The following is a 24000-nucleotide window of genomic DNA, read 5'->3' as shown; positions in this document are numbered from 1 at the left end:
ACTGAGGCTCTGGACCAGATGGTGGCTGCAGTTGAGCGCCGTCGAGATGTCCTGTATCCGGACAATGGCAAGAGGCCGAATCAGAAGGCTTACCGACGATCTTGGAGGGAGGTTGCTGTGAGGGTCAACTCCAGCAGCATGGTGACCAGGACCCCTGTTCAGTGCAGGAAGAAATTCAACGACCTCACACGGATCGTTAGGGTGAGTGATGGTTTAGCAAACTTCTGATTCCCTCCATCTGCAGCTGACTTCGGGCACCCTGTTGCAATGATGCCCCAATGGCCATCTGTCAGCAAGCACCCATGGCCCTTTCTGGGCACACACATGGACAGATGTCTCAAGGCCTCATGTAAGGGCTCTTTCACCATGGGGGGCATGCGATGATGTCTCAAGGCCTCATGTAAGGGCTCTTGCACCATGGGGGGCATGCGATGATCTCTCAAGGCATCATGTAAGGGCTCTTGCACCATGGGGGGCATGAGATTATCTCTCAAGGCATCATGTTACAGAACTTCCCCTTCTTTTCCCTGCAGTCCAAGCTGGCGACGATCCGAAAGGAGCAGCGTCGAACCGGTGGCGGACCTCCACAAGTGGTCCCTCTCACGGATCTGGAGGAGAGAGTGCACCAGATTCTTGGTGGATGTCTGTCTGGTCCTGTGACCACTGCATCTGCCGACCCCATTTCCGACAGCGAGGGTAAGACTCTCACCTTTTTCACCTGTTGCCTTCCACTTGGTCCCCCCGCCAGCATGCATCCTCAGTGTGCAGCCATGTCAGAGCCTTGCCGCAATCTGGCATGCCTTTCAGCAAACCTGTCCTTTTGCTAAAGCCACTCTTCCACCTCCCTACTTTCAGATGAATCAGCACCAACTCGGGCTCAACTCACTGAAGCTGCCAGTGCCGGTGCCACCGGAGGCGAGGAGCAGGATGAATCCGGACCAGCCGTTGCAGAATCCGGGGAGCGGACACATCTACAGACTGGGGATAGTAGTCCCCTGGAGGGGAGGGGGGGGGCTCTGAGGATGAACCAGTTGCCGGACCAAGCGGCATGCAGCAACGCAAGGGGGATAGGCAAGTTCGGCCACCGTCTCCCTGGAGGGCAAGGCAGGTAGTGATGACTGCTGCACAGAGTGCAGATGATGTGCGTCGCCTGGCTGAAATGAGCAAACAGGCCCGGGTCAGACACACGGAGCTGATGGCTGCAGTGGAGAAGATGCCTGAGTCAATAGATTCATTGGCTAAGAGTATGTTGGACTTCGGGGCAACAATGGAGAGGACTCTCCAGGGCTTTGGGACAACAATGGACAGGTCTATCCAGGGCTTCGGGGCAACAATGGACAGGACTATCCAGGGCTTCGGCCCAACAATGGAGAGGACTGTCCACGGCTTTGAGTCGGCTATGGAAAGGACTGTTCAGGGCTTCGGACAATCCCTGGAAAGGTCTGTCCAGGGCTTGTCCGAGGCAGTGGAGCGGTCGGCACCTGCCTTGTCCGATGCAATGGGAAGAACTGTCCAGGGCTTCTCCGAAGCACTGGCACCTGGCGCACAGGTCCTCACTGTTGCCACGCAGTCACTTGCTGGGCTCCTCCACACCCAGATTGAGGCAACGCGATCTCTCACTGCAGCCACCCTCTCTGCATCAGTTAGGATCACCCCGGGCCCTTCCAGTCCCATACAAGGCCAGGAATCAGTGGAGCATGCGATTGTGGCGGATGAGCTGAGCCGCTCCCCTCAGATAGCCAGTGTGTTGTCCGACCATGGTGCAGGTGTCCTCTCTCGGCAGGAGACCATTGCACATGCCAGCGCTGGGACATCTGCATTGCAGCTACCACCACCTGCAGGGCACACTGCTTCCAGCCATGGTCACATCAAGCATCCTGCGTCCGCACCCTCCAAGCCCAGAGGTCGGCCAGGCCGTACCTCAGGGGCTTCTGCGCTTCCACACAGTCAGCAGGCGTCCCCCAGCCTTGAGCCCGCCACTGGGGTCCAATTACGTAGGAGCAGCAGGGAGGGAAGGGGCCGGGCGCGAAAGAGAAGTCGTTCTCCCTCAAGGGGCCAGTTGTAGAGGGAGATGCTGAGACGTTTCTTTGTCCAAATTCAAGGACACCCTCACCTGTTGTTATATTTGCAGAAGGTTTGTTGAGTTTTGCGGCTTTGCCGAAGAGTTCACAGTTATTTTGTAACTTATGGTTTCTGTTGACATTACGTTGTTTTGCTGAAATGAAAGACTTTTGTGTCAATAAACAGAAGTTTCAATGTGGCATGGTGCACGTGACTACTTTCAGTGATGCTGGCATTCAGAGGCCGTCAAACATCCAAAGTGCGCATGAGGTAAGACTCTCATCATTCCGCCACAGGGGTCTCGACACGAGTCCTGATGAGCCTCTGACGTATGGCCCTTCCACTTTCAGCAGCCCTTCCATCTTCCTCCTCCTCCTCTTCCTCTTCCGCCTGCGCTTCCTCCTCCTCCTCTTCCTCCTCCTCCTCCACCTGCTCTTCCTCCTCCTCCTCCACCTGCGCTTCCTCCTCCTCCTCCACCTGCTCTTCCTCCTCCTCCTCCACCTGCTCTTCCTCCTCCTCCGCTTGCACTTCCTCCTCCTCCTCCTCCTCCACCTACTATTCCTCCTCCTCATCCTCCTCCTCCGCCTGCTCTTCCTCCTCCTCCTCCTCCTCATACTCCTCCTCCTCCGCCTGCTCTTCCTCCTCCTCCTCATACTCCTCCTCCTCATACTCCTCCTCCTCCGCCTGCTCTGCTGGTCATGGAGGGACAGCTGGAATTGGCTGGGTGCGTCGATTCGCCAAGTTGTGGAGCATGCAGCAGATGACGACGATGTGTCCCACTTGCTGCGGCGAGTACTGCAGGGATCCCACCGAATGTTCCAGACATCGGAAACGCTTTTTGAGAACAGCAATAGTGTGCTGTTTACTGTGCCTGGTCGCTGCTGATCAGCTCTTCTGCTGGGGTGTCGGCCACACAGAGTGTTGTCATCAGCCATGGCCAGAGAGGATAGCCCTTGTCCCCAGTAAGCCAGCCTCGTCTTCGAGCCAGCCCCTCAAAAAGGTTACAAACTGAGGTCAACCGCAGGATAAAGGCATCGTGGCTGCACCCTGGGAAATGCGCGGTGACTGCCATGATGATTTGGCGGTGGTCACAGACCAGCTGCATGTTGAGGGAGTGGAATCCCTTGCGGTTGCGGAAGTCCTAAGGATGATGGCATGGCGCCCTCAAAGCCACGTGTGCGCTGTCAGTCGCCCCCTGCACCATGGGGAAGTCCGCAATAAGAACATAAGAAATAGGAGCAGGAGTAGGCCAATCGGCCCCTCGAGCCTGCTCCGCCATTCAATAAGATCATGGCTGATCTGATCCTAACCGCCAATCCACTATCACAGAACCATCTCCTGAATCTAACAGAATTAGACACACGAAATAGGAGCAGGATCAGGCTACACGGCCCCTGGGCCCGCTCCGCTACCCACAGGGCCATGACCGATCCGAACCTAGACTCATGTCCAAATTCCTGCCCGCTCCCCGTAACCCTTAGTTCCCTTTACTTCTAGGAAACTGTCTATTTCTGTTTTAAATTTATGTAATGATGTAGCTTCTACAGCTTTTTGGGGCAGCATATTCCATGGACCTACCACCCTCTGAGTGAAGTAGTTCCTCCTCATCTCAGTTTTGAAAGAGCAGCCCCTTATTCTAAGACTATGCCCCCTAGTTCTAGTTTCACCCATCATTGGGAACATCCTCCCCGCATCCACCCGATCCAACCCCTTCACAATCTTATATGTTTCAATAAGATCGCCTCTCATTCTTCTGAACTCCAATGAGTAGAGTCCCAATCTACTCAACCTCTCCTCATATGTCCATCCCCTCATCCCCAGGATTAACTGAGTGAACCTTCTTTGTACTGACTCGAGAGCAAGTATGTCTTTTCTTAAGTATGGACACCAAAACTGTATGCAGTATTCCAGGTGCGGTCTCACCAATACCTTGTACAACTGAAGCAATACCTCCCTATTTTTATATTCTATCCCCCCTAGTAATGAAAGCCAACATTCCATTGGCCTTCTTAATCACTTGCTGTGATAGAAGCGATACCCTGTGCAGGGTCAGAGGGAAGGTCATGAATTGAGGCCTCGCCTATAAAGGGCATCTGTAACTTGCCGGATGCAACAGTGGACTGCAACCTGAGCGACAGTCGCAATGTCCTCAATGGCTGACTGAAAGGATCCGTTGGCATAAAAATTGAGGCCATCAGTCAGTTTAGCGATCACGGACAGAGAGGTTCTGCACCGTTCACGCGGCTGCAGATCCTGACCAAGCAGGTGGCACAGATCAGTAACAATGTGCCTCCAGAATCGGAGCCTTCCCAAACACTGCTCCTCCGACATGTCAAGGCTCGTCACCTGCTGCCTAAAGACCCTCGCAGCATCCCGTCGGATTGGCCGACCTCCATTGCCCCTCCTCCTTCTGGCCAATCCCGGCCCTCTCTCCCGCCGTCTCTCTGCCCCTTCACAGTGTTGGGCGATGAGGCCATCGCCCTCCAAAGAAGCTCCCATTCCGATGCCAGTTGGTCAAAAGGCTTTTAGGTGTAGTGCTGCAAGTGCTTCGGGCAGGTTTGAAGGTCCCAAGTACTCTAAAGCTAAATTCCCAAAACTCCGCTCCACAGTAGCTCGCCAACTCTATCCAGCAACGATCGCAATGAGCAGGCCAAGTGGCTGAAGCTTCTGCACTAGAGCTGTCCCCTTTAAATAGCGCCCCCTACTCCGAGAAGGGCCTGCTAGCCCTCCCTCGAACTGTCACTAATAGCGCTAGGCGTTAAGGCTCCGGGCGCCACCCAATATGCGCTCAGGCGCTCCTAAAAGGCATTGCACACTGAAATGACGTCATGATCTGCTTGCGCTCGCGGGCGCGCGCAAACACTTAGCGCAGGCGCTAAATGTATAGTCAATATCTGAGTTGTCGCTATCTTCATAGCGACCGCCCCAACATAGGGTATCGCCCCAATTCTAGGTCTCTTTAGGCGCTCAGCGCTGGCGCTACCAACCGAATTTCTAGGCCAGGATCTTTATAGCAAGCAGAGATTTTCATGCCATCAGAATGAGCTGGATTTGAACCCAGGTTGCATATGTCAAAGGCCAGTGTCCAACCCACTACACTATGCAGCAGTTCCCCAAAATTATATTTTTAACTATTTCAGTTATATTGCAAATTTGCATGCATTTTCTGCGTATTTCTTCTATATTAGAAAACGAACAGTAAATAAGCATTACCAGAAACAAAAGTGAAAATTAACAGTTATGCTTCCCATTATTTCATGTACTTCCATATCTACTGAAATTACAAATATTCATCTACAAATGTTCTGGCGAAAGGTCATCGACCTGAAACGTTAACTCTGTTTCTCTCTTCACAGATGCTGCCTGACCTGCTGAGTATCTCCAGCATTTTCTGTTTTTATTTCAGATTTTCAGCATCTGCAGTATTTTCTTTTGGTATTACAAATATTCTTGTTGCTCAACCGTTTCTCAAATTATCCAATATTATTAGACAAATATATAGTCAGATGTACAAAGCCAGTTCTTTCAAGCCTCAAAGAAAAAAAGTCAATTTCTAATTGAAGCCTGTATTTCAGCTACAAGTGAACTTGGTCAGTTGAAAAGGTCATTGAATTTTACTAATTCCCTTTTGGTGTTCATTCATGCAAACACTTATTACTGCTGTATTGACTTTTTGAAAGATGGTTACTATTAAAACATATGTTTTGGTGTTTTGCAATGAAATTTTTCTATATACAACTAATAACTTACAATCTGTGAACTAATGCAATGATATGGATAATGAACAGTTAACCATTTAAACACGCACTTTTACAGCCCATTTTTTCAAACAGGCTCCTCAGTTCACTTTGTTGTAATTCTGTCTTCACCCCACAAACATAGACTTTAGATGTGCTCTGATTAATTAGAGCAGACATATGGGCAACAGTCAGCCGTGAACCTGCATTAGTAACAACGATATCATCATCCATGTTCATTAAGACCTTCACTGAGTGTGGTGCGAGGCTTCGACCTTTATCCTAGAGGGAAAGGATGGAAACTGGAAATTACCATCACTTACATTTATATAGAAAAGCTCAAGACAAAAATTACTTTAAATTTGCGTAGTTTAAAACATAGTCGGGAAATTCTTTTTGAAGCAAAAATTGAATTGTATATTACTTTTTATTCTGATGTACCTTCAATTCTTCTGCTTACCTGGATTACCATCTTGTGGCTGGTAACAAGTTCCATGTCATAAAGCTTAGCTGTTAGCTGAGTCGGAAAAAGTAGCACATCCTGGCAGTGTCGATCCTCACAAAAAGACAGCCCCTCAAGCTCACGGGCACATTTCACCTTTGTAAAGCCATCCTTCTCCAGTAAATTGGTAACATCTTCAAGGCTGTCCAGTCACAATATGATTTTAATCAATAGTTTTTACCAATCAAAAGTTTATAAAGTACAATACAGTTATGTCAACCAGAATGCTCGAGATATCTCTGAGCTTACATTTGTACACAAATGTAATCTATCGGTAAAAATAATCCAGGGCAGTATTAGTACTGGATTTATAATAACTATGACTTTATTGTCTGTCAGGTAAATCTCAAGTCTCTGGGTGCCACAAAAAAAAATATTTTTCCATTCAGTAGTTATCTAATGGCCATCAACTAACAGCACTTTGATACTACTGTGCACTTGTTGATGGATAGTACTGGTAGCAGGTTTGGATCGGTGTCCTATTAATTCCCCGCCAGAAAAACAAATTATATCTGCGTTATACAGTATAATGTATGAAGAGGAGAGCATTTTAATTGATTACCTGGTCTTTAATACATTTACCCAGGCATACAGCGGCAAAGAAGAAGCTCGTTTTTCTTGATTTCTCACAGATTCAGGAAGAATTAAATCGATGGAGATTGCATCATTTTTAATCCGACATCGAGCAAGTGCAGCAGCAAGTTTTGTTTTAAAACTATAAACAAAGGGAATACATGAAGTTGGTTTTCAAATAGACTCGATGAAGAAGCAAGAGGTTTCCTCTCAAAACAGTTACCATGTATTAATTTAGCATGCAACTCCTCTAGGTACACATTATGGGCCAATCACCCCAGCCTACATTAAATTTAAAATTCAGGTCCTCAAATCCCTCAACATCCTCACCCCAGCCTACCTCTGCATTTCTTCCAGTACCATCTTTGCCCTTTCTCCATTTATCTGCCTTTTGTGCACCCCCATCCTTCATGTACCATTGATGGCACAGCCTTCCTCCTCCACCTGGGTCCTACTCTTTGGAATTTTCTCACTAAAGCTCTCTGCCTCGCCATCTCTCTCTTCTTTTAATAATCATCTCAAATCGCATCTCTTTGACCAAGATAACCTCTCCATTCCTGGCTAACCAACCATTTCTTTAAATAACTGTGATGCGCTTGGGACTTTTTTTTGAAACATTGAAGGCACGATATAAATCCAAGTGGTTGAAATGAAAATTCTTGCAAGCTATAAATTGGAATATGGGTGCTACATTCTGGGATTTTTGACCATTTTTCCACAGAAAGGATTTGGAAAAGATTAATTATTGGATTTTAAAACAAAATGATTTGCACAGATTTAAAAAGAAATGCCACAGGTTGCAGCATTTGGAGAAAGTGTATTAAAGCCAGACATTGATACTGTTACCCATCGTGATAAGAAATAATAGAGCAGTCGTTATCGCACAAAGAGACATTGATAGATTAAGTGAGTGGGCAAAACTGTGCCAGGTTAAGTGTGAGGTCTTCCATTTTGGACCAAAAAATAGATCCGTGTATTAATGGTGAAAAGCTAGGAACAATGGAAGTCCAAAGAGATTTACGGGTCCATGTACTGTATACAGATCACTAAAATGTAGCATTAAGTTGATGGAGATTGCATAATTTTTAATCCAACATCAAGCAAGTGCAGCATCAAGTTTAATTTTAAAACTATAAACATATAAATACACCAAAGAGTATAAAAATAATCCAAAAGGCTAATGGAATGTTAGCCTTTATAACTAGAAGGCTAGAATATAAAGGAGAGGAAATTCTGCTAAAGCAATACAAAACACTGGTTAGACCACATCTGGAGTACTGTGTACAGTTCTAGGCACTGCAACTTAGGAAGGATATATTTGCCTTGGAAGGAGTGCAGCGTAGATTCAGTAGAATGTTACCAGGGCTCCAAGGGTTAGATTGAGGAGAAATTACATAAACCAATCTTGTATTCACTGAAATAGAGAAGATTAAGGGGTGATTGGATTGAGGTTTTTAGGATTTTGAAAGGAATTGATAGGGTAGAAAGAAACTTCTTCCGCTGGTGGGGGAGTCTAGGACAATGGGACATAGCCTTAAAATCAGAGCCAGGCCATTCAGGGGAGAAGTTAGAAAACACTTCTTCACGCAAAGGGTGATAGAAGTGTAGAACTCTCTCCCACAAAAAGCAGTAGATGCTAGCTCAATTAATACATTTGAATCTGAGATTGATAGAATTTTGCTAGGCAAGTGTATAAAGGGATATGGAGCCAAGGCGGGTGAATGGAGTTAGGATATAGATCAGCCATAGTCTAACTGAATGGTTGAACAGGCTCGAAGGGCTGAATGACCTACTCCTGTTCTTATGATCCTATCTCGGACATCCAACAAACATTCAACCAGTAGGGGAATCAAAACGTCCCATCCTGTTGAGCTTTCCATGATGCCAGTTTCCCAAGGAAGCGGGAGGCGGGGGGGGGGGGGCGCACAGTAGCTGGATTAGCAGTTCTCTGGACAGGTCCAATTAGGAGGAAGGGACAGGAAGCAAACCCCAACTTCTTGTTGGGACAAGAAGTAAGTGAACCAAGTGGTACTCGGGTCTGAAACAGAAAGTTACAAGGGAAAACTTTGGCCAGGTCTGTAAGGAGAATGCAAGAATGCTAGCAGCTCTTCTGTTTAAGTCAACTAGGATTGGTCCGTGTATGTGGGGAAGCATAAAACGTTCATTATTTTGTATGATTATGCAAAGACAAGCGCACTGTTGGAACTAATTGAATCCGATCATAACTGTTGCTCTGTCTGTTCCCTCAGTGTGAAATAAAGTACCCAAATCCAAATCTGGCCTCATCTTGTCAAATATTTTCTTGTTCTGCCTTCAAAGAGATTGAAGAAGCATATGCGGGAAAGACACAAATATTAAGTTCAAATCACAAAGGGGATAATATTGTTACACCCCTGGGTTACACTAGACATTGGGCAGTATGGGCATACCCCTAAAGGCAAGATGTTCAGATCACTTACAAGAATGGCCAGTACTGCTGCACATAAGAGAATATCCAAGGCAGGTCCCTAAACTTGTATCAATGGGTCAAATATCCAATCAAAGCAGTAGACATTGTTAGCTTTCGTTTGTTGAAAATCTCTTGGAATCATAGTGAAATCTATATGTAGCAAGCTAAGGGTTAATTAGTTGTAGATCCCTATTCTAACATAGATTACAGTGGAATATTATGACTTCTGATTGAGCTGGAGTAATTGAGCTCAGTCTAGGAATGCAGTATTTTTCCACACATTAATACATTCCCAGCTAACAAGATGGGCAACTTTCAAAAAAGGGTGTATACTCGGTTTAAATGAGTCAATTTTTTCTCTTTAAGGTGCAATTTTTTCAGTTAAATAAAAATCAATACTAACCAACAGAATTAAAAAGAAACCACAATTAAGGTCACAGGGCAGCACAGTTGCTATGGAATTGAACTTTTGTTGAGAAAGAGTGAAAGATATCTGCCTCTGGGGTCATCCATTTTAAAGTCATTCAAGTGAAGATCAGCATTACACCTTTTACGTACCCATACCACTATCTTGAACTTTTTACCTCAAAGAGATTGCATTGTAACTGGCAAGGAATTTAAATAATAAACTTTTCAGAAAAATGTAGCATATTCAAGAGATGGATAATCGTGTCTGTCACCAAACCAGCTTTTTGGGTGAATACAAAAAGTGGCAGATGTCTGTTACTACACTCTCCCAGCTGTAGCCTGACCCCATTTCCCTAAAAACATATTCAGTGCTAAAAGCAAAATAATCATTTTAATGTTATCATATGAAAAATATGAAGTTCTTAAACAGAGAAGGTAACTCTGTGGATGGTAAGTGCTCATCTGCAAATCACCGTTGCAGGTTTTGTATTAAAAAGTAAAAAACTGCATTGAAAAGGCTCTAGAGGATAGTTCAGTGCGTTGGCCATTTCCCTGAGTAAACACCAAAATGGATGGCCTGGAAAGCACTAGGCTATGGGCATCTCCTTGGAACGCAAGTTTTACAGCATTAGCAACACCCAGATAGGATGCTCTTTTTTTAAAAAAAAAAAGCTTAGTCAATAGTTAATGGAGCTGAAAGAATATCCTGACAGTTTCCACTAGCCTCAACTTTCTTAGCCACGTCACCCCAGTGCATCCATACCAACATCAGCTGAAGGGAATTTAAAATTTGCAGCACTGGTTTATGCAGTTCTCCAAGGAAGATTTTGTTTTTTAAATACTCCTTTTATGCAACAACAAAAAAACAAGACTGGGGGTATTTGAGGGCTAAGTACCCATCATCAGTAGTACTTACCCATAGAGTTACACTCTCCTATTATAAATAGGAAATATCATTTTCATATACTTGATTACCAATTCTGTTAAACATTTTAGCAATTTTCACTTTACATACTTCCAAAGGCACTTTTCTACTTCTCTAACTTCTGGTATTACATCCTCTGCTTCAGAGATGTTTCTTGGCTGGAATTTGCGATTTTGGAAATCATACAACATAATAACCACCAGACTTGTTGAATCAATAGACTGGAAAAAAATAAGAAAATAAATGTAAAACATGATAACAAATCACACTAAACATAAATCTATATTGATATTTTACAAGGTTAAATGTCTTCCAGTTTATGAGGTTCAGCATGTTCAGTATATTATTCAGCTATTGCTATGTTCACAGGCCACAAAGATAATACAGCACATTAACAAGAAAATATAAATATATTTTAAATTGTCACTTTTGAGGCAACTGATTGGTTCTCTGTGTTCCTTTCGAGAGAGCCATTGGTAACCAGCCAGTGGATATAATAATTGTTTTGTCATTCATGTTATCACAAAGCAGCTTCAGTGATTATGTTTTCCTGTTACGTGCTCACCAGCAAGAAGGCTGAAAGACATTACTGCATAACTGTTTGTGGAAGGCTTCTTGAAAGATATTATTACTCAATACAAAGAACAAAGATTTATCTTTAAGTGCATAAAAATGTCATTTTATTTAGTTTACTTATCATTTTGCTGCTATTCCTATAATCCCATGTGTCGACATTGTCAAAACTACTTCAAACAAATATTTTTCTCCATGAGGACTAACGTAGATTATTATTTAGTTCAACATTCATGATAAAATTTGGGCTTTTGTCTTGTCCTCATTGCAGAAAGGCAGTTCCCATAGCAGGCGGCATACACTGGTATATTGTCTCACATACCACATGAAAAGCCCACCATATTCTCCAGTCTACTCCAAAAGGTAGCAACTCCCAAACTGTCAGATCATTTAAGCTCAGGCTAAAACAAAAGTATTTCTAAGTAAGACACTAATTATGCAAATACTTAGGGGGGGGGGGGGAATTTTAACCTGGAGGAGCAAGTGGGTTTGCGTGCAGGTGGGGGTTTAAATCAGGCAAAAATTACCTCCACGTTTAACTCAAGCGCTTTAAGCTGGTTGCGCCCTCGGGAGAGGCGGGTTATCTATTAACATATGGTCATCGCTCAATTGGAGCAATATTTCAACACAGTTTTAAGTTTAAAGTTGTATCCACGGGTTTCCTGGGCTTCCTGAAACTCGCCATTGAAAGCAAGGCGAGAACACAACGGCAATTGAGGGGGCTGAGTAAAACTCATGGAAATACTGCAATAAATACTCAACACTCACAGCTGCTTTCTTACCTACTAGTGGGAAAGGATTTGTTCACAATACTTTTGCTGAGAGTTTACTTTCTACACTTGAGGTTTTCTGAATCACATCAGAATGTGTGGCACCTTGGCTGCCTTAGATTGGACTTCAGCCGAGGAGCAATATGACCAATAACTGCTGTTGAGAGACCTGCAGCTGGACATCAAAAAGGGGAGAAGCAGAGGGGTGCAGCTCACAGGGAGCACTACCCACGACACAGGGTGTACAGGCAGAGGCTGAGTGTCCTTGACATGTTCCCGGATCAGCTGTGCTTCGAGGCTCAGGTTATCGCGTCAGGTGGTGGTAGACATCTGCAGCCTCCTAGAAGACTATTTGCTCCCTGCTGGTCACGCGTTACCAGTGGCTGTCAAAGTGACCATCGCCTTCGACTTATTTGCTTCCGGATCCTTCCAAGGGCCAAAAAAAATTAGAGGGTACATTGGTCCAAACTAATTAATTTTATGCGATTCTACTAAAGAATGAAAATTTCACAACATAACCTTTCTGTCATATGTCCATGTGCGTACCCTTATGTAACTACAAAGCTTTATTCTTCCTTTTCCTACTGCTCCTACGTTGTGCAACCCCTGTGGCTTGAGCATAGGTAGAGGCAGGCTGCCAAGGTCCCTGATTGGATTGCTGAGGTGCTCTTAGCCGATGAACTCTGGGTTTTGGAACTAGTAAAGGCCCCGCCAAAGACTGATCCACTGTGCAGGGGCAGACTTGGCCATCGGGACATGTGGCAGCATGTCAGGTACTGACTGGGGGGGGGGGGGGAGGAGGGGAGCAACGGGTGAGAAGTGGAAGTGCTCCGAGTGGAGTTGCCACTCCCATGTCCCCTTTTACCATCATCCCTCTCATGTGCCAGCCGCACTTCACTGCTACCACTCTGCTATAGAGCACTTTGGTGCAGATCAGTGCGGTGCTGCAAGGCCAATGCTAAGGTATCTGTCATCCTATTTAAGGCAGTAGACATGTTGGCATCCAGAGTGTGCTCGGCATTGGTCAAGGCATGTATGGACTCATCTGATTGCCACTTTTGATGTGCCACGGAGTTCGTCACTCTATCTATGCAAGAAGACATCGTCACAATGCCTTGCGACATCATCCCACTCGTGTTTGGGGAGTTATCCCTGGTGTCCTGGACAATATTTATCCCTCAACCAACATAACAAAAACAGATTATCTGGTCATTATCACATTGCTGTTTGTGGGAGTTTGCTGTGTGCAAATTAGCTGCCACGTTTCTCACATTACAACAGTGACTCCACTTCAAAAAGTACTTCATTGGCTGTAAAGCGCTTTGAGACATCCAGTGGTCGTGAAAAGTGCTATATAAATGCAAGTCTTTCTTTCTTTCTTCTTTGAGGCGGACTGCTCCATTCTCAATGCAATCGTGGTCACTGTGCATGGAAGGCCTGTCAGTGCATCACACATTCGCTGCTGCTCTTCAATGCTTCTCCTTTTCATCGATGGCCCCCGGGATACAATATCTGTGTCCAGCTGAGCAAAGCTTGGAGAGGGCTGTGCCCTCCAACGCGGTCTCTCCACAGCTGTCCCTGCCACCACCATCTGTTCTTGCGCACTTGTGAAGTGTGAGTCACCAGCTGGAAACCCACCTATCTGTCGAACTGGTCCCACCGAAGTGCGCGTATCTGAACTGGTGGATGGTAAGCATAAATCCGGTGATGGTGCACCCTCAAAAGGAATCAGCTCATTTGAGGATTCATCATCCGTGAGGTCCATGGATATGAATTAGTCCTTGCAAGGTAAGAATGTTGCAACTTATCATGAAGATGATCATATTTCACTTGCTGCTGAAATCAAGTCAACATGACTGAGTGTTGTATGACATGTGGGTCGCTGATTTTTAATTGCATGACCAGGTAGCTGGGAGGTCCCCATCTCTAATGGCCAGGGACGCGGAAACGCAACTGATCTCCGGTGCTTCCTCCTCTGCAGTTGTTAGCTGGGAAATCTGTGCAGGACCACTTCTGGATCTCCCTCTCCCTAGTGATCTGTGCTCTCTTCTCCTGCAATGGAAAAAAGAACAGAACCATGAGTGGCTGTAATAGCATGTATTCACCCCAATGGATGCAGTGCATTTAGTGAAGGTGACTATGAGGGAGAGGCATCAATCATTTGCATAAGGATGAGGACAAGTGTCAATGGCGGATGAATAGATGGAGATCTGAGGAAGTGCATAGAATGAGAAGGATGGGTGCACTTGCAGAGTAAGTGGGTGTGAAGTGTGATTTGATGGAGTAGGCTTGACAAGGCAGAGTGGGTGGGGGGGGGATGATGTGCACAGCAGGATGTAGGTGAATGTGCAAATATACTCACATTTCCTGGCCTGATTAGGTCATTAAAGTGCTTCCTGCACTGAATCCAAGAGTGTGGCACAATGCTGCTGCTCCTGACCTCCTGGGCAAATCCAACCACCCCTTCTTTGTAGCAGCAGCAGGTTTCCTCTTCCTATTGCTGGAGAAGAGGATCTCTCTCTGGCTCCTCACTGTCCCCAGCAGTACATCAAGGGAGGCATTATTGAAGCGAGACGCAGCCTTTGAACGTCCTGAATCTATTGTCATACCTCATCTTCTCTTGCTTTCAACTCTCAACTCCTCCAAATTCCATCTTTGGATTGGCCCTTTTAATATTGGAGTTAAGATTGTGTCATGCAGGTCCTCATCACGCCAACTGCCGTGCAATCGATGCCAAACCCCGATGTAAAATGATAATGAGCTGGCTGCATTAAAATGCCATTGACAGACACGCTGAACTTACGTCTGGTTTTCCCACATGCTATTGGACACCCCCACCCCCGCTCCCAGCGTGCCTTTGAGTTAATATCGGGGCCTTAGAAAAAAAGATAGAAATGAGTCCATAAGCGGTTGTGAATGTACTTCTTACACAGTCCTTTAATCTGCAAGAATGAAATATACCTCCTGATGCAGTGTTTGTATGTGGATGATGCTCCCAGCCCAGCTGTTGATTAGACTGAGCAGAAACCAAAGACCTGAGAGAAATAGGGAGAATTTATCCCATTCCAAAAGCCCCCAAGAAAAGAACTTTCAATCAATCATATTTAAAGACGGACGCGACTGCTGCCAACGAACTGGAAGTAGTTGCGCATGCGTAGTCTGTGTTATTTTAGTTGTTCGCTTCGGGACTCATGGGGCCTGGGGAAAAATGCCGGAAACATGGAGCGGGCCTTCGGATCTCATGGGCTCTATGAAAAAAAGCAGAAACATCATCGATATCTCCAGACTAATGCGCAGAACTCTTCTGCACAGCTTCCGGTTATTGGCATCAGCTTCCAGTTCGTTGGCAGCAGTCACTCCATTTAAAGACAATGACAATGAACATTCTGTGCCGAATGTGATAACAGTAACATGTCTGTAGCTCATATAGTGAGTGAGTGGTGATGACACTTCTAGCTTTGTTGTGAGCTTAATCCCAGGCACACTTTTTCAGTCATCCCAAGAGCTGGTTTTTCTGATGTAAGGGAGCACGTCATCCATTAATACATCGTTTGACAATGGCTCGGATTTTGCAGTCAGCAGCAAAGGGACGCTGCTCGCCGCTGACCTCAAAGAAAGCAGCCCACAAATTTTTAGCGGGCACTATAGCGTTGATTTCACCTTTAAATTCTGGCGCATCTATAGGAGATCTGTGGTGTCCAGCAACAGTGATGTCATCAAGTCATCAAGCAGGCTAAATAGCCAATCACATTGAAGAATTCTCACAGACAGCAAACCAGGAAGTAATGAGCAGTTTTTATCATTCACTTTTTATAATTTTACAGAAAGTGAAATGACGATTGGATATAAATCCCCACAAGCCAATAGTGGTGCATGTGTCACTATCATGGGGGTGGTGCCTGAAAGGAACCCCTGTAAGAATGTGACTGCCAAGCACTTCTGGGTCACACCCCACCCACCCCCTTAGAAATCCAGAACAAGACAGTATGCAGCAGAAACTGAGAAGTCTGAGGAACAAATGCATATTGCAAGCTACAAAGACAGTAGCTGCTATAAGTAGGATTGCCAACCCTCCAGGATTGGCCTGGATTCTCCAGCAATTGAAGATGAATCTCCAGGACACTGCAGCGAGCAACCTTGGAGAAAAATCATTGGGCAGTAAAAAAAGTGTTTTCTTCATTTTATTTGAAAACTTTTGTTTATTAGTTCTAAAAGTATTGAAGATGGGAAAATAAAGTCGAGTCAACAATCATCCAATTTGGTAATGGAGTCTTTACGCATTCCCATTTTGTTTTATTCATTCATGGGATGTGGGCGTCGCTGGCAAGGCCAGCATTTTTTACCCATCCTAATTGCCCTCGAGAAGATGGCTATAGTGGACAGGGGAATGTCTGTGAATGTTATTTATATGGACTTCCAATAGGCATTTGATAATGTCCCACATAAGAGACTGTTATCTAAGGTAGAAGCCCACGGAATTGAGGGCTAATTTTTGACCTGGTCAGGAAATCAGCTAAGCGGCAGGAGACAGAGAATAGGGATAATGGGCAGGTACTCAAATTGGCAGGATGTGACTAGTGGTCTCTCGCAAGGATCTGTGTTCGGGCCTCAACTATTCACAATATTTATTAACGACTTACCTGGTGGCATAGAAAGTCACATATCAAAATTTGCTGATGACACAAAGATAGGCGGCATTGTAGGCAGTGTAATTGAAAGCATAAAAGTACAAAGGGATATTGATAGATTAAGTGAATGGGCAAAACTGCGGCAAATTCATTTCCATGTAAGCAAACGTGAGGTCATCCACTTTGGACCTAAAAAGGATAGAACAGGGTACTTTCTAAATGGTGAAAAGCTAAAAACAATGGATGTCCAAAGAGACTTGTGGGGTCCAGGTACATAGATCATTAAAATGTCGTGAACAGGTACAGAAAATAATCAAAAAGGCTAATGGAATGCTGGCCTTTATATCTAGAGGACAAGAATACAAGGGAGTAGAAGTTATGCTGCAGCTATACAAAGCCCTGGTTAGACCACACCTGGAGTACTGTGAGCAGTTCGGGGCACCACACCTTAGAAAGGATATATTGGCCTTGGAGCGAGTGCAGCGTAGGTTTACCAGAATGATACCCGAACTTCAAAAGTTAAAGTCACGAGGAGAGATTGCACAAATTAGGGTTGTATTCCCTAGAATTTAGACGGTTAAGAGGTGATCTGATCGAAGTTTTCAAGATATTAAGGGGAACAGATAGGATAGATAGAGAGAAACGTGTTCCGCTGGTTGGGGATTCTAGGACTACTGGGGAATAGACTAAAAATTAGTGCCAGACCTTTCAGGAGGGAAGTTAGGAAAAACTTCTACACACAGAGGGTGGTAGAAGTTTGAAACTCTCTTCCGCAAACGGCAATTGGTGCTAGATCAATTGTTATTTTAAATCTGAGATTGATAGCTTCTTGATAACCAAACGTATTAAGGGATATGGGCCAAAGGTGGGTATATGGAGTTAGGTCACAGATCAGCCATGATCTCATTGAAAGGCGGAAAAGGCTCGAGGGGTTGAATGGCCTACTCCTGTTCCTTTGTTCCTATGAGAAGGTGGTGTTGAGCCGCCGTCTTGAACCGCTGCAGTCTGTGTGGTGAAGGTACTCTCTCAGTGTTGTTAGGGAGGGAGTTCCAGAATTTTGACCCAGCGACGATGAAGGAACGGCAATATATTTCCAAGTCAGGATGGTGTGTGACTTGGAGGGAAACTTGCAGATGGTGGTGTTCCCATGCACCTGCTGCCCTTGTCCTTCTACGCGGTAGAGGTCGTGGGTTTGGGAGGTGCTGCCGAAAAAGCCTTGGTGAATTGCTGCACTGTATCTTGTAGATGGTACACACTGCAGCCACGGTACGCCAGTGGTACGGTGGTCAGGAAAGTTAGGGAAGGAAAGAAAGGTGGCAGTACCAATTAAGGAGAATATTACAGTGCTGGAGAGAGAGGATATCCTGGAGGGGTCAAGGCCAGAATCTATTTGGTTAGAGTTGAGAAACAACAGAGGTGCCATTACACTACTAAGTGTATTCTATAGGCCACTAACTAGTGGGAAGGATATAGAGAGCAAATTTTCAGGGAAATTACAGAAAGGTGCAACAAGTATAGAGCAGTGATAATGGGGTCTTCAACTATCCTAATATAGACTGGGATAGTAATAATGTAAAGGGCAGAGAGGGGGGAAGACTTTCTGAAGTGCGTTCAGGTGCACTTTCGTGATCAGTACGTTTCCGACCGAATGAGGAAGGATGTATTGCTGGATCTGGTTCTGGGTCAAGTGGAGCACATGTCAGTAGGGAGCATTTAGGGAACAGTGATCATAACATCATAAGATTTAGATTAGCTATGGAAAAGGACAAGGAGCAATCTAGAGTAAAAATACTTAATTGGAGGAGGGCCAATTTCAGTGGGTTGAGAACGGATCTGGCCCGGGCAAATTGGAATCAAAGATTGGCAGAAAAAAATGTAATGGAACAATGGGCTGTCTTTAAAGAGAAGCTGGTTTGGGTACAGTCGAGGTACATTCCCACAAGGGAGAAAGGTAGGGCAACCAAAGTCAGAGCTCCCTGGATGACGAAAGAGATAGAGAGTAAGATGAAGTAGAAAAAGGAGGCATATGACAGATGTCAGGTTGAGAATACAAGTGAGAACCAGGCTGAATATAGAAAGTTCAGAGGGGAAGTGAAAAGGGAAATAAGAGGAGCAAAGAGAGAGTATGAGAATAGACTGGCAGCTAACATAAAAGGGAATCCAAAAGTCTTCTATAGGCATATAAATAATAAACAGGTAGTAAGAGGAGGGGTAGGGCTGTTTAGGGACCAAAAAAGAGACCTATGCATGGAGGCAGAGGGCATGGCTGAGGTACTAAGTGAGTACTTTGCATGTGTCTTTACCAAGGAAGAAGATGCTGCCAAAGTCCTAGTGAAAGAGGAGGTAGTTGAGATATGGAATGGGTTAAAAATTGATAAAGAGGAAGTTCTATAAAGGCTGGCTGTACTTAAAAGTAGATAAGTCACCAGGACCGGATGGGATGTATCCTAGGATGCTGACCCAGGTAAAGGTGGAAATTGCGGAGATACTGGCCATAATCATCCAATCTTCTTTAGATACGGGGATGGTGCCAGAGGACTTGCGAATTGCAAATGTTACACCCTTGTTCAAAAAAAGGGTGTAAGGGTAAACCCAGCAACTATAGACCAGTCAGTTTAACCTCGGTAGTGTGGAAGCTTTTAGAAACGATAGTCAGGGATAGAATTAACAGTCACTTGGACAAGTATGTATTAGTTAAGGAAAGCCAGCACAGATTTGTCAAAGGCAAATCATGTTTAACTAGCTTGATTGAGTTTTTTGATGAGGTAACAGAGAAGGTTGATGAGGGCAATGCGGTTGATGTGGTGTACATGGACTTCTAAAAGGCGTTTGATAAAGTGCCACATAATAAGCTTCGACGTTTTGATTGGCTGCTTAGACAGCTTGTTGAGGTCACAGCAGCTCGCACTAGGGAATTCCCACTAAACTCCACTGATTTGAATTATGCCTTGGAAAACCCGAACTTCTCGACACAGAGATCATGAGATCTTTGTGCGCAGCTTACTTCGGGGCCAGCGGCGAATGCCTTTGCTTCACCGCTGACTGCAAATTCCGGGCCATAGATTATTTGCTGGACCACACACATGGCAGAGTCCAAACTGGAAGCTCAGACTAACTAGTCATCTCGATACATATACACTAAGATATCCTGCTGATGTAGGTGCACAGCTGTTAGCGAAAATATTTTGCATTTCATTAAGACTCTGGGAGTCCAGCAAAATGCACAAAGAAAGGATTCTGTACTGGTAACTTACATCCTGAAAATGAAACCTGAGAAATTATTGATGGTTGTACTCAACTGCTATGTGAAAATGTGAGATCAAGATTAATACCATTACATTCCCAGAATGCACCACTAGCATAATGTGCAGGTTTGTAATAAACTTGGGAGTTCTCCAGCTTCAGGAATTGACCTGTGCCTTTAAGAATATTTAAATGACAAAAATGGAGTATTTTGTTTATGGTGTATTTTTGTTCTCTCTTTTCGGTATAGTATCTTTAAAGTTAAAACCAGGTTTATTTTAAGAAAATACTGATTTTGAGAGCTGTATATTTAACTAAGTGACAAACTAGCTGGGATGAGAACAATTGGGTGTTTTGAGTTTAATATGTGTTCATTGCATAGCCATCTGGATTGATACCACCAGAAGTTCTTTCTGAAAGGGCCGTGAAATTTCAGCTCTGTTATCCTTTGGCTAGATTAGTGGTTTGAAACTAGTAGCTAAATTTTCCCTCACTGGCTAATTTTTTACTGTGTTGCAGGTAAAAATGGCCAACTGACAACAATAAACTCCAGCCAGATGGTCATCACCCTCAAGGAGCTGATTTTTAAGATTCTAGCTCAGAGGATACAAAATATTTCCAATACTTGATTACTATTTATTAGCTTAGGGGAAAAAATTATCTGATCAATATATAATGATAAAGCCCTTTAGTCTATTAGTTGAAATAGATCTGAAGGTGCATTTGTAAAAAAAAAAAGTTTGAATTTTATCAGGTGAGTGTACGTTTTAACACTTCACTTCAGTCGCATGGTAAAACTTCAAATACATATACCTTCAGATTAGTTGTTGCCTAATTTTGGGCTCTCTCATATTCGCAATCTACATGCATAAACATTGCATTATTCATGAATAAACATGGATAAACTTCAAAAACAATCACAAATCCAAACAGCTCCTTTCAACAAGTGCTCATGGTGACTTTAAACCATGTATGAAAGAAACTTTTGTGATGAAAAGTACAAAGAACCTGTGATCTATTTATTTTACTCTGCAATGAGGGACACTACTCTTTGCTGCACCTATAACAAACATGCCCAAACTTGTTCTCATTTCTGTTGATAAACCTTTTTTTACATGGATCAAAGTAGATGGACAACAGAATGGCCTGGAATTTGTGGTCAGTAGCGAAGTGAAGGTGTTCGCTGCTAGCCCCGAAGTACGCTCCGCACAAGGATCTCCCAATCCCTGCGTCGAGAAGTTCAGGTTTTCCGACCTTCAATTCAATTCAAAAGGACTGTAGTGGAGATTGTAAATAGTTGAGGCCCCAGCACTGATCCCTGTAGCACCCCACTAGTTACAGTTTGCCAACCTGAAAATGACCCATTTATCCCGACTCTTTTTCTGTTAGTTAGCCAATCCTCTATCCATGCTAATATATTACCCCCAACCCCGTGAGCTCTTATCCTGTGCAGTAACCTTTTACGTGGCACCTTATCAAATGCCTTCTGGAAATCCAAATACTCTACATCTACTGGTTCCCCTTTATCCACCCTGCTCGTTACATCCTCAAAGAACTCTAGTAAATTTGTCAAACACGATTTCCCTTTCATAAAACTATGTTGACTCTGCTTGATTGTATTATCATTTTCTAAATGTCCTGCTATTACTTCCTTAATAATGGATTCCAGCATTTTCCCAATGACAGATGTTAGGCTAACTGGCCTAGTTTCCTGCTTTCTGCCTCCCTCCTTTCTTGAATAGGGGCGTTGCATTTGCAGTTTTCCAATCCACTGAGACCTTTCCAGAATCCAGGTAATTTTGGTAGATTACATCCACTATTTCTGCAGTCACTTCTTTTAAGACCCTAGGATGCAGGCCATTAGTTTGCCTAGTACCTTTTTCTCTAGTGATAGTCATTTTTTTTAAGTTCCTCCCTTCCTATAGCCCCTTGATTATCTATAGATTTATAGCATTAATTCAAGTCAGTTCATTACAAGCTCTACAGGGAAAGATGCAATACTGAGCGTGGTTCTGGTTAATGAACTTAGGCAGGTAAGCAATAAGGAGAAAAAAAATTAAGGATGAACAATTGTAACAATTAGGTTTAATTTTAAAATACAGAAGCAAAACAAGAGTCATTTGGAGAAGAGCAAACTATTTAGGGTGAAAGAGGGCTTAGCCATGATAAATTGGAAGGAAAATTTAACTGGTAAGATAGAGGAGAGCAACACTGGAAAATAACAACAACAACTTGTATTTATATAGCACCTTTAACATAGTAAAATGTCCCAAGGCGCTTCACAGGAGTGTTATAAGACAAAAAGAAAATTTAATGCGAGATTGATACAAGAGTCTAGGAAACATTCTAATGGAAGGAGGGGAAAAAAAAGAGGGCTGCACCTAGGGTCAAAATTTCAAGGACAATTAGTCAGATTGGGCTGAAAATAAAAGTTGAAAAAGAAGCATATGACAAAATTAAAGCTAGTGACACAAGAGTTATGAGAAATACCACAATCTACAACCAGAAGCAAAAGCGAGTAAGGATAGCTAAGAGGATATATGAAAAAATAAAAAAATAGAAAAGGTTTTTATGAACACATTAGGAAAAAAAGAGAACAATTGAGGGTGGAGCCACTCAACAATAAGCATGGTGAGATTATAATGGTAGATAAGGAAATGGCAGTTTCTTAATGAATACTTTGCTTCAGTATTTACAGAAGACAGTGAAGGAAGTCTTCAAAGACTTGTGGATGAGGATGCGGGCTGTCAACCAATAGATCATTAAAAATAACCACATGCATTATTAATAAGGAAATGTTTCTTAAAGGCCTGAAGGTGCTAAAAAAACAAATGAACAAGTATCCAGGAGCAAATGGCATGCACCCCAGAATACAGGTTAGTGAGAAAGTAGCAGAGATTGACTATGATTTTTCCAAATTCTTTAGAGATGGGATCAGCGGCAAAAGATTGGAAGGTGTCAAATGGTAAACCAGGCAACTATCAGCTGGTTAGCCTTGTCAATAGTAGGAAAATTACTAGCAACCATAATTAGAGATAAAGCAAACACTTAGAAGGGCATGGTTTTGCGAAGGGTAGGTAATGTTTGACTAACCAAATACATTTTTTTGAGAGAATAACGAAAAGGGACACTGCTGTAGATATAATTTATATAGACTTCCAGAAAACATTTCATAAAATATGGCATATGGAATTGAGTGAGAAAATTAGAGACCATGGAATAAAAGGGAGAGTGATGCTATCAAAAGAGAGATGGCTGAAAGGTAGATAAGCAAGTGTTAGAGTAAGAAAGAGAGCGAGAAAGACTTGCATGTATATAGCATCTTATGACCTCAGGACATCCCAAAGCACAGTACTTTTGAAATGTAGTCACTGTTATAATACAGGAAACACAACAGCCAATTTGCACACAAACAGCAATGAAATAATGATCAAATAATCTGCTTTTTTTCCAGTGATGTCAGTTGAAGGTAAATATTGGCCAGGTCACTGGGGAGAACTACCCTGCTCTTGTTCGAAATAGTGCCATGGGATCTTTTATGTCCACCTTAGAGAGTAGGGGCCTCAGTTTAACATCTCATCTGAAAGATGGCTCTTCCGACAGTGCAGAACTCCCTCAGTACTGTACTGGAATGGACCATGTACAGTAGGCACGTCAAAGCACCGAAGAGGTACCACCAACGCTGCCTCTGCAAGATCCTGCAAATCCATTGGCAGGATAGGCGCACCAACGTCAGTGTTCTTGCTCAGGCCAACATCCCCAGCATCGAAGCTTTGACCACGCTCAATCAGGTCCGATGGATGGTTCACATTGTCCACATGACCGATACGAGACTCCCAAAACAAGCGCTCTACTCGGAGCTCCGGCACGGCAAGAGAGCCCCAGGTGGGCAGAGGAAACACTTCAAGGACACCCTCAAAGCCTCCTTGAAATAGTGTAACATCCCCACTGAGACCTGGGAATCCCTGGCCCAAGACCGCACAAAGTGGTGGAGAAGCATCCGGGAAGGCGCCGAACACCTCGAGTCTCTTCGCCGGGAGCAAGCGGAAGCCAAGCGCAGGCAGCGCAAGGAGCGCACGTCAACCCAAGCACCCCACCCACCCGCCCCTTCAACCACCGTCTGCCCCACCT

General features: G+C 44.1%; 1 protein-coding gene across 6 annotated transcripts in view; it reads right to left on the bottom strand.

Moving 5' to 3' along the window:
- The window catches only part of LOC147123219 (protein NSUN7-like), a 185528-nt gene that overhangs the window by 111672 nt on the left and 49856 nt on the right, over nt 1-24000 (bottom strand). For all 6 annotated transcript variants that reach the window (XM_085969109.1, XM_085969118.1, XM_085969093.1 and 3 more), the window contains 4 exons: nt 10746-10876; nt 6863-7015; nt 6259-6442; nt 5870-6080 (listed from right to left, as the gene is read on the bottom strand). In XM_085969109.1, coding sequence (XP_085825235.1) covers nt 5870-6080; nt 6259-6442; nt 6863-7015; nt 10746-10876 — 679 coding nt within the window. The remainder of the gene's footprint in view (nt 1-5869; nt 6081-6258; nt 6443-6862; nt 7016-10745; nt 10877-24000) is intronic.

This window comes from Somniosus microcephalus, chromosome 2, assembly GCF_052327205.1.
Source record: "Somniosus microcephalus isolate GS21.2 chromosome 2, FLI_Smic_1.0, whole genome shotgun sequence".
NCBI classification, from domain to species: Eukaryota; Metazoa; Chordata; class Chondrichthyes; order Squaliformes; family Somniosidae; genus Somniosus; species Somniosus microcephalus.
This window is presented reverse-complemented; position numbering and strand designations above follow the sequence as displayed.